Genomic DNA, 14007 nt, shown 5'->3' on the forward strand with positions numbered 1-14007 from the left:
GTTTTTAAACTATAACTACTGGCCTACAATTTTTAAATTATAACTGTTGTACTTATAATTAATGAGTCAAGTAACTTAGGTATTGTTTATTATTAAGGTGCTATAATTTTTAAATTACAACTATAGTACAAGAGAAAAACAAATGTATCTATGAATTAAAACTAATAATATGTAATAAATAGAACATCTTAATAATTTTAACAAAATAATAAATATATTATAAGTTTTTCATTGTATAAAATGGTGAATCAAATCAATTTATCTTTCAAGCCACATCAGATGATGTTTACTAAATACTTTAATACCATAACTTTTAGGTTATAACTATTCAAACTCAATATCAAATAGGGTCCAAGTCCATTTGACCACAAATCTCAATGAAATATATCAACTATGAGGGACAAGAACTCAGCATTAAGACTAGTTTTTGCTGAACATTTAATAAATCATCATTAAAAAAAGATTGAAAAATAAATATAAAATGTAAATCTTGATCATTCATTTTGTGTTCAGCAACAACTCATATAATTCTATAATGAGGTCACTTCTATAAAGGAACTCTTGCTTTAAAATGGTTATAACCAAATTAAAACTTTAAAAAGACACAAATTCTAATGTACTATAGAACATAACACACTATATTAAAGTGTATGTATTTGTTTGTGTGTGCTTTTTTATTATTATCTTTTAGTTTGTCACTTACTTTAATAAATTAAACAATTTCTCAAGCTCTAATTATATACCCCATTATAGTCATGATGCTATGATTAACTATGTCAATTACTACGAGGAGATTATAACTTAATAGTGCTGTGATTACAAAAATTATTAGCTTGAGTTAGTTATTTTGAATTCAAGCGATATAGGGGTAAAAATCTAAACATTTGCACTCTCTACAATACTTTTCTCTCAATATAATTCCTACAATTTTATAGAATTATTTGATAACTCTAAAAATTAAATCATTATCCCAAGCAGGTTTAGAAAAATATTTTATTTCATCTTAAACCTTTAATGTAACATCACATGTATTTTTTCTACATATAAATAATTATTATTATATAGAGGTAAATTTTACAAAATGATATCTAAAAAAGAAAAAGATATAACTTACTATAAGGTAGAGTTTATTTTTATTTGTAAGCCGACCGGAATTAAAGTCATAATTTTTTAATGACTATATAAAAATTATTTCTATATCGAAATTCACTATAAAGATGTTTTATAATGTTTGAGAATAACAAAACTCAAGTAACGACAAAAGGGTATCCACGTTTCCAAACACGCCCCTAAATTTTTCTTTTCTCTCAATCACGAAAAAGAAAAAGAAAAAGAAAATAATTGTAGAAGCTGGAGAAAGAAAGCAAGCTCATCTCGGCATCTCAACTGAAAAATAACAACCACCACCTTTGCCCTTTTCAACTAACTTCCAGATATTTAGAATATATACTTTTATGGGCTTGCGTTGGGTTCAATTTTCATATCCAATTGATTGACTCCAACTTTAGAATTAAATTCCTCCGATGCAAACAATAAAAGGAACGATTAGGGTTTTCGATAGCGGGACTCAATGTTGAGCTCTTGCTCTCATTCTCTCTCTCACCGTCCAATTGTCTTGCCCTCCGTTTCTAAACTTAGGGTTTCTAGTCGACCCAGTTCCTCTTCTCTCAGCAGGACTTCTCGGATCTTTGATTCCACTCTCAAGCTCACCAGAAATGTAAGTATTTGTTTTGTAATAATGATTCTGTTAGAGTACAAGTACTGGAAATTAATTACTTAATAAAGTAGTTTTTCATTGATTTTTTGTTAATTTAATTTGGTTTGGTTTGTAGAAGTGGAAAATTTCATGCTTTAGACACGAGGAAATATCACCGGAGAACTCAAAGCCTGAATCTATAGAGCATTTCGTGCAAGATGAATTGGTCAAGCCTGAAATTGATCAGTCAAACTCCATTAAAAGAGATTGGGCTACAACACTTCGAGAGGTAATTCTAATGATTTCCTTTACTTGTCTCGAGATTCAGGTGATTGCAGACGATGTAACTAGTATGTACGTTCCTCCACATGTCAGCATATTGAATGTATACTGTTGGTGTTCACTGTCAAGAATTATTTTTATCAGTATGTGTAGAACTTGATACACTAAGACATCATTATTATTATTGTTAAAATATCTTGTATATACTGTTCTATGTGGACATGTCAGCTCTTTGTTGTATGGGTTTATGCTCAGTGAACTTGTTTGCTTGTTGGAATTTTTGAGGAGTTGGTCTTGCAAGCATGATAAGTAGTTTTTCACCACAAAAAGTTGTGACACATCAATATCCTATTAGATGGCTGTTACACACTCTTCATAGCATTAAAAACCATCTTCATTTCAAACCTAGTGGTTGGGTTCAATAATTTTTTTATTAAGTTCATCCCAAGAAGGATATAGAAAAATAAAAGTGTATGATTTTTATTTCAGGCTGCAGATGGAGTCTTGCGAGCAATTGGGAGCCGGTGGACTGTACCGTGGACAGCAGAGACCATATTGCAAGTGAGTTTGTTTAACTCTTCTACATCAGTATTGCATGGAATAATGTTATAGTCAGAAATTGCTAGCAGCCACTCTCACTTATCCGCTGGTGATCCTTCTTAAGTATTAAACTGGTATAAATATAATTGTGTAATGAATATCTATACTTGGATGCGCGGATTCCAGCACGTTCATCAGTTGCATGATCTGCTGAAATTATTTAAGAATAGGAACCAAGCAACCAATTGTGACAAGAAGAAATATTTTACCCTAATCATCAGTTTGAATTATTCAACCATAGCTTAAATAGGTACTCGCTTATACCGCTGCTAAAAACTTTGAAGTCATAAAGCTGTGAATGAGTGCATGCTATGATGCAGGTTATGCTTCTGTGGGTTGCTGCATTCTGGTTTATAGGCTCTTGGGTGATTCCATTTGCGGCCCACGTAGCAGGTTTCAGTAAGGAATCTCTAACTTTTAGAGGACAGGCCTTATTTAGCCTTGTGACTGATGTGACTGAAGGGCTTGCAGGAATTGCTATTCTACATCGATGCCTATCTCGATTTCACCCTCTTCCATCTGATTGGTTTAGGTTTAGCTTGAAGGGAAACTGGCAGCTTGATGTTGCATTAGGGTGCCTCATGTTTCCTCTGGTTAATCGACTCTCGCAATTCAACCTCAACCTATTGCCCCTTATGCCATCTGCACCTGTCACCATCTCAAGTGTTGAACAATCAATAATGGCACGGGATCCTGTTGCAATGGCATTGTATGCAATTGTAGTTTCAGTCTGTGCTCCTGTGTGGGAGGAGATTGTCTTTCGGGGTTTCTTACTCCCTTCCTTGACCAAATACATGCCTGTATGGTGTGCAATACTGGTGAGTTCAGTTGCCTTTGCCCTAGCACATTTCAATGTACAGAGAATGCTACCACTTATATTTCTTGGTGTGGTGATGGGTGTTGTGTTTGCAAGATCAAGGAATCTGTTGCCTTCTATGCTCTTGCATAGCCTCTGGAATGGCTTTGTTTTCTTAGATTTAATGAGGTAGCTTCTAGTCTTGTAACTTGTAGTTCAGTGCTTCGTTGATCCAATTTTGGCAATGTGGGGACTCTGGCCAATTCTGTGGGCTCTTCTTCTAAGGGCAACAGGCACATGCCCCCTTGCAAGAGCTGCAGCAGCAGCATGCTTTGTTCGATTAACGTCCTCAAGATTGTTTATAGGTCCACCCATTGAAAGCAAGACATATCATCAGTTTACACTGACATTTATTAATCCTGTAATGTTATGAGCATCAGTGCATTATATTCTTCATGCCATGATTATATCAGAAGCTGGAATACAAAAAGAAAATGGGCATGGAATCTTTTCTTCCTTTTTTTCTTTTTTCCATTTTTCTATTTTCTTGCTGAAATAGATTTTGATGCCAGCGTTTCAGAGCTCTGAAAAACTTTGTTCCAATACACTCGTCCAACAAATGATCGCACAAACTTTACCTCAATTTCAACCAAGAGGCCTTGTTTATAATAACGATCATTTAGTATTCAAAAATACATATGACTCTGATGAAAATTTTGATAAATTTTCTGGAAAAGAAAACAATTAATTTATTAGAAAAATTCATTATTTATTAGTACACTTATATTCTTTTAAAATTACCCTTAATTCAATCTTTCCCAATAAATTGCTTATTTCGTCATGAACAAATTCTTTTGTTTTTAATTAATACTTCATTAATAGAAAAAAAAATGTACAACAAAACTGCAATTTATTTATTTTAGCACTGTGTTGTAGACGAAAAAGCTTGTGATGAGGACCATGAAGCGTGATGCAACCGTACTCTCTCTGAGCTCGAGCTAATGAAACGACCACGTCTAATACCCACTTCTCTTGCAACAAATTGCTGAAACGCTTGAGTGTTTTATTCAATCGGTTTATTTATTTATTTTTGAATTAACGCAAAGGACAAGAACAAGAAGAGAACAAATTATAATTAAAATGGAAAAAAAAAAAAACAACAACGAAGAAAAAAGCATGCGATCGTAAATGAACAATAGCAAGACCGAAACAATTTTGCATTTATATAAATTTTACAAACCTGAGGATGCGAGAAAATATGCAATTGTGAGAAACGTAACTATGAACAACTGCAAAGTAATCACATTTCTCTTTGTCAACTCGAGCTGTGTTTTCTCTCATTTCTGTTAATGGAGTAATTAAGGGTAGTTTTGGGATATTGTAGTGTCTTTACAAACAATGAATTCGTCTAATTAGTTAATAGGGTATTTTGAGAAGAAGGGTTTTATCAAGACTTCAGAAAGGTGATAATACTTGAGAAACTCTCATAACTTGTGGGAGGGAATGCCCTACTCTTGACTCAGGTTTGATCTATATATAGCTTATTTATTTTTATGGGCTTGGGAGGGGATATTTGACTCCCTCAGTTTCGCACGCTAACTGTTGCTATTTAATTAATTATTTTTATCTTTAAAATTATTCTTATTAAAAAATAAAAATAATTTCAAAAATCCTAACCATCTTCCACCAGCATTGTCACTATTTCAAGGCACCATTTTTTATCACTCATTCCAATTTTTTTTTTTATCATTCATTCCAATTTCTTGATTTTTTTATCGAAATTATTCATTTCCTCTTTCATTTGATATATTTTGATTTTAATACTATCATGTCAATCTTGCTAAAATTAATCCAAATTAATAAGGGGTTTTGGCCAGCTGCTGCTGGAAAATTTGCTGGTAAGGTCAATCAATGATTAAAGACTAGTGGCGAAATGGCTTGAGAAGGTGAAAATAGTGGTGAAAGTTGGCTAGGGTTTTATTATTGTATTTTTTATTTTAATTATCTTTTATTGTTTAACAAGGATAAATTATAGAAATAAGCAAGATTAAACAAAAAGTAGGTGCTAGTAAGAGAAATTGAAGGGGATCAAATATTACCATTCTTGTATCAAACCAAATGGGCTTAGGTTGGACCCTTTAGCTGTTACTAATTTAATTTAAATAAAGAAAAAGAGTAAAGCTTTTAACACTCCTAAAAAAATCCTTATAATAGCTCTTGAATTCTATTTCCTAAAATACAATAATTTAACTTATAAACTACTAACGCATAAATCAAAGCCAATCACCTTTTCGTTAAATCTCATTGTTAAAAAAAAAAGATACTAAAAATTTGACCACATAAGAAGATTCGTTTATTTCGAAAACAGGTTGTGAGAGAGTTTGATCTCCTTGAAATTATCATTGTTGAGAATGAAGAGTTCGGTAGTAAGAATTGACAAAATAATAATCCATGAGAGGTCACGAGGGTTGTTATCAATGTAAACCCTTTGATACTTAAGTTAAAGAGTGATAGTGTCACGATAACAAATAAATAATAAGAGAGCAAGAGAAAAAGGCTTCAAATCCTAGTGTGTAAGGAAAGAAGCGTACTAAAGTGAGCCATCGCCAATTGATAGGGAGGACCCATATTCTTTCCTAGACATATAGTCAGGTCTTGGCGCAAGTGGAGTTGAATTGACCCCACCAACCCCAACCAACCTTAGAATGTTATAGATTTAGTAAACATAAAAATATAGTCAAGAATATGTACTACTTTACAAAGCCAATTCTCAGGTGTAAGAAAATAACTCAACCAACACCAATGCCATTGGCCGGAAACAGTGCCCATTCTCATGCCTAAAGCCGAAATTACCGCCCTCGGATAAACCAAAGGGGCTCACTATTTATAGGTATGGTATGAAAGGAATCAAACTTCTTTCATAGGAGGAGTAGAAAGGGGCCCCAACACTTCAACTAGAAGGGCGATCATTTGGTTCACCAAACCTCGATCCAGCGTTACACATTCTCCAGGTTTGAAGGAATACAGTGCCCAACTACTAAATCCTCCCAGCATTACATTATTTGTGAAAAGAGGCAAGCTGGCATTGCCCTTCTAGATGGGGTGCCAGCCATTATCAACATTCAAATCTTTGAATGAAGAGAAAAAAAAAAGAGGAAAAACTGCAAAATGAACAGTAGCCACTGGTGGCTATAAATAGAGGGGTTCATCCCTTCATTTAAATCATCCCCAAAATTTTTTTGCATTTAGAGGGAATTTGAGAGTTGAAGATAATTACTCTTAAATTGAGAGTTTTTGGTGTATTTGGGGCTTGGGTGAGAGAAAATTATTTCTAAGAGTGTGGTTGTAATAATTTTTCACATTTTGACAACGCCCATGGTTTTTCTCCAGATTTAGAGTTTTCCACACAAATCTTGTGTTGTGGGATTGATATTATTCTCAATTTAATTTTTTCTATTAATTTGTTGCTTAATAAATTGCTTGGAGAGATCTTGGGAAGAAGCTGAATTTCCTAACAGTGGTATCAGAGCAATTGATTGAAGTTTTGGCGTCGGGGCGCTGTTCACGTATACGGCACTGCTCACGAATACATTACTGTTCATATATACGGTACTGTTCACGTGAAGCAATGAGAGTCAATCCAAATAGTTCGTGGTGAAGAGTAAAGGTTGATATGCAAAGCAAATATGTCATGATTGAAATTTTCAAGTCCGGTGAAATTTGAAATAAAAAAATTCGATGGGAGAATTAACTTTGGCTTATGGAAAGTTTAAGTCAAGGATGTGTTAATTCAATATGGATTACACAAGGTATTGAAGGGAAAGCCATCCCCTGCTTCCAGTAGTGGCTCCAGAAAAGCTAGTATAAGTGATGAAGATTGAGAAACTTTTGATAATAGAGCTGGAAGTGTCATACGACTGTGTCTAACAAAGAATGTTCTTACAAATGTAAGAAAAATTCCTACAATGAAAGAGCTTTGGGGAAAGTTAGAAAAGTTGTATCAGACAAAGAGCATCTCAAATTGATTGTACCTGAAGGAGCGATTTCACACACTGCGAATGGCTGAAGGTACAAAAATTTCCGATCACCTCAGTGTTCTGAATGGTATTGTGTCAGAACTAGAAGCCATTGGAGTTAAAATTGAAGAAGGGGACAAGGCGCCTAGGTTACTATGGTCACTTCCAACTTCCTACAAATACTTGTTACCTACTTTGATATACAGGAAAGAAACAATATATCTTGAAGAAGTTACTAGTACTTTACTCTCAGAAGAAAGAAGATTGAGTGGTGAAAGTACTAAAACTACAGATGTCTCGGCTTTGGCAGTTGTAGGGAATTGGAAGAAAGATAAATCTAAAAAGAAAGAAGTCTGTTGGGGGTGTGGACAATCGTGGCACTTAAAAAGAGATTGTCATAGTAGAAATAGAGCAGGATCGGCAAGTGGCTCTAGATCAGATACTGATAGTATTGCTAGTGGTAAGTCTCTCATCATCGTGGGAGACGACGATCCCTTGTAAAATAGATGATGATGACATTCTCGTGGTATACTGCTAGTACCATGAAAGGGGATGTTTTACTACTAGCGGGTCTACAAGATTTGCACACAAGGCATAGTTGGCATTGATGCAGGGTGTGTAGTGGAATTTATGTCGATGGCTGATGAACTTCCAGAAAAGCCAACATGGAAGTTGCACCATAAATTTCAGCAGGATGTTTTGACATGTGTCGATATAAAATTCTTAAAATTGGTAATTAATTCTAAGTGGTATACTCTTTTATGGTGGAGTATGATAATTTTCTATGGTAAGGATTATGATTAAGGTGAAAATAGTAAGGTTGATGTGGAGATTAATTGGTTATCAATCAAATCTCTAAGTGGGAGAATGTGGAAAAAGGAAAGTTGGCACCGCCCTTCTAGATGGGGTGCCAGCCATTGTCAACATTCAAAGATTTGAATGACATTCAAATCTTTGAATGAAAAGAAAAAAAAAAAGAGGAAAAGTTGCAAAATGAACAGTAGCCACAAGATGAACAGTAGCCACTGGTGGTTATAAATAGAGGGGTTCATCCTAGGGATGGCAACTGGATCGCTCCATAATGGATATCCACAATATCCATCCAAAAAATTTTGGATCTTAAAATGGATATTTTAAAATTATATCCAGATGGATATGGATAATTATTTTTACCCAATGGATATCCGTTTAACCCAACACAAATTTAAAAAATTTTAATTTTATAAAATTAAAAATAAAAAATATAATAAACAAACAATTGTAAAAATATTATATTAACTAGTGAAAAATTTAAATTCCTCTTATATTAAAAACTAAAATTTTCAAAATTACCCTTTAATTTTTTAACTTATTTAATACTATTAATAATTATTATTTTATTTTATTAATTTAATATTATAAATGGACTTCCACCGGAAAGTCGCTGGACCACCACCGGACTTTACCGGACCACCGTCGGACCTAGCCGGAATGTCACCGGAATTACCGCCGGACCTCGCTGGAAGGTCGTCGGACTACTGTCGACTTCGCTGGAAGGTTGCCGAACCACCGTCGGCTTCGCCAGAAGGTCGCCAGACCTCCACCGGAATTCGCCGAAAAGTTGCCGGACCGCCGCCACCGACCACCAGACCGCCATTTTATTATTATTATTATTATTATTATTATTATTATTATTATAATATATATATATATATTACTAATATAAATAGTTTAATAGCCAAATTTGATATTAAAATTTTAACTATTTTATATTATTATTTTTATATAATAAAAATAAAATATCCATGGATCTCCATAGCTATATGGATAAAATCCATATCCATGTCCAATATTAAATACTAGATATGGATATATCCATTATGGATAATTATGGATTTGTGTTTTGATAGATATTATCCATCCATAATTGGATATTTGTCATCCCTAGTTCATCCCTCCATTTAAATTATCCCCAAAATATTCATTTCTTCTTGCATTTAGAGGGAATTTGAAAGTTGAAGATAATTACTTTTAAATTGAGAGTTTTGAGTGTATTTGGGGCTTGGGTGAGAGAAATTATTTTTGAGAGTGTGGTTGTAATAATTTTTCACATAATGAATATTTTTCTCTGGTTGTCTTTTTGACAACGGCCGTTGTTTTTCTTCGGATTTAGAGTTTTTCACATAAATCTTATGTTGTGAGATTGATATTATTCTCAATTTAATTTTTTCTATTAATTTGTTGCTTGATAAATTACTTAGAGAGATCTTGGAAGGAAGCTCAATTTTCTAACATTATTGGAGTGGAGCTATTTCTTTAGTGATAAGCAACTCTCGTATTATGTATTTTGTGTCGCTACGCCCTTGAACTGGGCAAAAGCTTAGAATTGGTAATCAAATCTCTTTCTTGCTGGACGGAGACAAATCTATTTCTTGCTACTCGAAGACAAAGAGATCGAAAGTGTGCAATACGGTGAACTCAAAGGCCCATTCGTTTGTGTCATGGGAGTTATGAAAACTTATCTCATTTCTTGTAGGATTTGAGTTTGATAAAAATAAAAACTTGTATTGAATTTATATTATTTAGATTATGACAAGTTATTAGATGTGAATCCTTGAACTCGAAGGTCCATTTATTTATGTCATCGAAGTTAGGAAAACTTATCTATTTTTTCTTGTAGAATTTAAATTTGATGAGTGTTATCTATTTTTTCTTGTAGAATTTAAATTTGATGAGTGTTAAGATTTGTATTGATTTATACTGTTTAAATTAGAATATGTAATTAGGTGTGAATCTTTGAACTCGAAAGCCCATTCATTTATGTCATAAGATCGAGTAAAATGTTATTATGTCATAAGATCGAGTAAAATGTTATTAGATGTGAGTTTTTGAACTCAAAGTCCCGTTCATTTATGTCATGGGATCGCGTTAGTTAAAAATATGGGTATGAAAATATTGATTTTAAATTTTTATTTATAAATACGTTTAAGTCATAAAATCTTATATTTGAACCCGCGCCCTCTTTCGAGGAACGCAATTCGAGTCTGACGCCTTAGACCACTCGGCCATCCCTGACGTCATAGCATATCTTTTGTGAAATTCAATACATCAGAACAATTTATTAATCGATTCTGCAGGTTTCTCAGTCTCAGTTGCAAAATTCTAGAATTGCTTTTGTGTGGGCTTTGGAGCCAATCTGCAACAATAATGCTTGTCGAGAGAGAATTTGGTTTCTGTCTAGATCTTGTTACATTTGCTTTGGAGTAAATAATACTCATTCACTTTTATAAAAATTTTAATGTGTGCACAAATGCTTTAGCTACAAAAGTTCGAAAACAATGCACAAATGTGGCCAGACAATCATATTAAAATAGCAGCTGATCGGTCTCTAATTAATTGAAAAAAAAAAAAGTAATTGCAAAGATTCTTTAATTTGTCATTCTTGGCATCACTGGTGCACTAATAATTTACTATCATGGCTCTACGTATACACCGTATAATAATGGTTGTCGACTAGTGTTTGTAAAAGAAATAAAGGGACTGGGCAATCAGTAATGGTACGCAGCTGCAATCAGTAATGGGACGCAGCCGGCCATGTATTTCATTCATACATAAGATGTCATAGAGGCTCAGCAAACCTAAGGTCTGAAATGAATTCTGACACACTATAATCACCAAAGAGAGCCGACCAAATGGGTCCTGGCTTAACCAAACTTCCATTCTTTCTTCAAGAGAAAGTAGCTAGCTACTCTTTGTTTCCTTTCCCCTGTCTCATTGTCACGTGCAATACAGCTGTAGTTAGATGCCAATCTGCTCTCATCAAAATCTTGCTTGCCCATTTTGCCAGGGGCTGCAGATACAGACACACATTGCTGGTATTCGTTCATTGCCCCATGGCATCTGTTTTAATTTATAGATATATGTATAATTCCTATTTATAGCTCCAGAATTGTATCTTTGAGCTCCATATCAGTGTCTTCGATATCTCATGCTTGAATTCTCCCTTCACATGCTACTATAATGATCCGAATGTGCGTGACTTGTGTAATCGTTATTTATGTCCATATGTAAGTCACTTGTATGTAGTTTATACGTCCTTTGCATGCTAAAGACAAATTTTAATGTTGCCCACAAATAATAAGTTAGAGCATCTTTTGTAATCATTGGATCTAACTAGTAATCGTTTTAATTGCCTATAAATAATAATATATTTACAAAGTGTTGATATCAAAATTTAGCACAGAAATAAGAGTTGAGAAAGAGTTGTTTTACTTCAAAAGGAGAGGCTATGAAAGAGCTTGATGACTTTGGAATTACTATTTATTGAGAGTAAAGAGTTTAATGGTCGGAATCATGTAAAAATCAATCACGGGTCGCTAAGGTGTTACCTATCAGGGGTCACCAGAGTGCTACTAACGTAGACCTGAGACGATAACAAATAAATAATAATAGAGAGAAAGGAGAGTAAGAAAAAAGATTTGAAGCATATTGTAACTCTCCTCCAATATATTTATTTCTCTATCTCTTTTGATCCATATGCTTTTAAATGGTAGCCTCTTTATATAAGAGAAATTATCGCTTAAAAGTACAATTATGTTAGGAAAACTTATTTCTTATATCATATAATTTGAGTTTAATGAGAATTAAGATATATATTATTTTATTTTATTTAGATTAGGACATATTATTGACTGGGGTATTCGTGATGAAAAAAATACTAAAAAGAGAGAAATATGAAAGAAAGTGTGTCAAAAATAGAGAGAGTGAATGGGTTAGATAGAGAGAGAGCAAAATTTTCTCATTTTTCTCTCTTTTTAGCATTACTAACTCGGGATTCATGCCATTGAGTGGAGTTCAAGTATAACACAAAGTTATAATAATATGTGTGCTAATCATATAAAATAAATTAGCAATCATTTAATAAGAATTTTGATTTCATGGGTATTATTATGTCAGTCACATCACTTGATTTTGTAACCCAACATTTTAGGCACAGCTCGGATCCAGTGATCTTTTTTCAAAGAGAAAGAAATAGATAAAATAAAAAGGCCGGGGTTTCAAAATAGGAAAATGCTACTTTCCCCGGGTCAAATCCCGAATTATTTCAAAACGGCGTCGTTTTGGTTTTTTTTTTTTTTTTTTTTTTTTACTTGCATGAAACGTAGTCGTTTGAGCTAGTAAAAACAAAACAAACTAAGGCAGAAAAAATTCAAGTGCTTCTCTGCCCCTTTCGTTATGACAAAATCCCAAAATCATAGAGTTGCAAATAATCACATCCAATGAAGATGACTCCTTGAAAACCCGTATTGCATACTCAAGACAACGGCATTTAGTGTACACCTCAACTAAAGCTCCTCTGCATACAACATTTATCTTGTAACAATTTCTAATCATGAAACAATGAATTTGTTTGCCTTGCTCAAGAGAAGAAATGTTTGCACATGCTGCCAAAAAGAGTTTCAAATGTAAATTTACAGGGTCTTGTCTCCCATTGCATCTCTGAGAAAGATGTCATAGCTTCTTCACTCTGAACACGACGAGCATAGCCAGTCAACACAGCATTCCAAGAAACCTTGTCCCGCCGTTGAGTGAACGCTGTATTTTTTGCAGACCAAATCAGCTCAAATTCCAGACCAAATCAGCACAATTTCCAGACCAAATCAAGCACAAATTGCAGACCAACTCAAGCACAAATTCCAGACAAATTCAAGCACAAATTGCAGACCAAATCAGCACAAATTCTAGACCAATTCAAGCACAAATTGCAGACGAAAACGAAGACGAGAAAACAAAGAGGGGAAGACGAAAACGAAGAGTAGGGGAACAAGGAAGAAGGGCTGCTTGACTCTAGATCGAATGCGACTGGAGATTTTGTTTTCCCAGCTCTAAAAGGATTTTCCTCAACAAAGGGCAACAAGAAAGTCATGAAAGAGAGAAGATGAGACTATTAGCTAGCGGACGAAGGATTTAGCTCTAGAACCGGCTAGGAACCCGAAAAAGAAAGGAGAATGTGAAAAGCGGATTCCCCTTCTCGTTATCCAATCCGCGGTTGAACAGTTCGAATCTCGACTAAGAATCTATGCTTTTGCAGTCGATTGATGATACAGAGAGCTTGTTTTTATTTTTTTATTTTAAAGCTCCGAGAGGTCTCTCTCTCCTCTCCGATTTTGTTTGTTGCTATGCTTTGCTTTTTTAGGAGACACAGAGCAAGAGAGAGAGAGAGAGATGAAAACGAAGACAGGAACGTTTGCTTTTGCTAGGGTGAAACGGTAGAGTTTCATGAAGAAGAGAAAACGACATCGTTTTGTTTTAATTTTCGGGATTTGACTCGGAATTTGACCCGGGGTAAATAGCAGAACTCTTCAAAATAGCTATGAGATGATTAAGAATCTAGTACATTTATTTACTCTGGAAGCACTGCAGTTCGCATCAACTGGACAATCATAAAACGGAGTCCCACATCTGACGAACGGCTTAGATGAAAGTAAACACGTGCAGTTGCAAGCCACAGCTTATCCGAATCTGAAGTTCGGCGCAAATACAACGGTTTCTTGGATGTAGTTTTGTAATTTTCTAGCGTTAGTGACAGAATAAAGTGACACACACCGTAAAAACTGTCCAAAACCGAAACATAAACC

The 14007-nt window shown here is 34.3% G+C and overlaps 1 protein-coding gene across 1 annotated transcript; it reads left to right on the forward strand.

Annotated features, from left to right (window-relative positions):
* The first annotated feature begins 1271 nt into the window (after positions 1-1271).
* On the forward strand, positions 1272-3880 carry LOC18048853. Its single transcript, XM_006439382.2, has 4 exons — positions 1272-1717; positions 1833-1985; positions 2468-2539; positions 2899-3880. Exons 1-4 carry the CDS (start codon positions 1571-1573, stop codon positions 3565-3567), a joined length of 1041 nt encoding a protein of 346 aa, XP_006439445.1. The 5' UTR covers positions 1272-1570; the 3' UTR covers positions 3568-3880.
* The last annotated feature ends 10127 nt before the right edge of the window (positions 3881-14007 follow it).

This window comes from Citrus clementina, unplaced genomic scaffold, assembly GCF_000493195.1.
Source record: "Citrus clementina cultivar Clemenules unplaced genomic scaffold, Citrus_clementina_v1.0 scaffold_3, whole genome shotgun sequence".
NCBI classification, from domain to species: domain Eukaryota; kingdom Viridiplantae; phylum Streptophyta; class Magnoliopsida; order Sapindales; family Rutaceae; genus Citrus; species Citrus x clementina.

Excerpts from the sequence above, each read along its gene's own strand:
- LOC18048853 (XM_006439382.2), top strand. The coding sequence starts at position 1,571 with ATGTTGAGCTCTTGCTCTCATTCTCTCTCTCACCGTCCAATTGTCTTG. Across the intron at positions 1,718-1,832 it reads CTCTCAAGCTCACCAGAAAT|AAGTGGAAAATTTCATGCTT; the intron begins GTAAGTATTTGT and ends TTTGGTTTGTAG. Across the intron at positions 1,986-2,467 it reads GGGCTACAACACTTCGAGAG|GCTGCAGATGGAGTCTTGCG; the intron begins GTAATTCTAATG and ends TTTTTATTTCAG.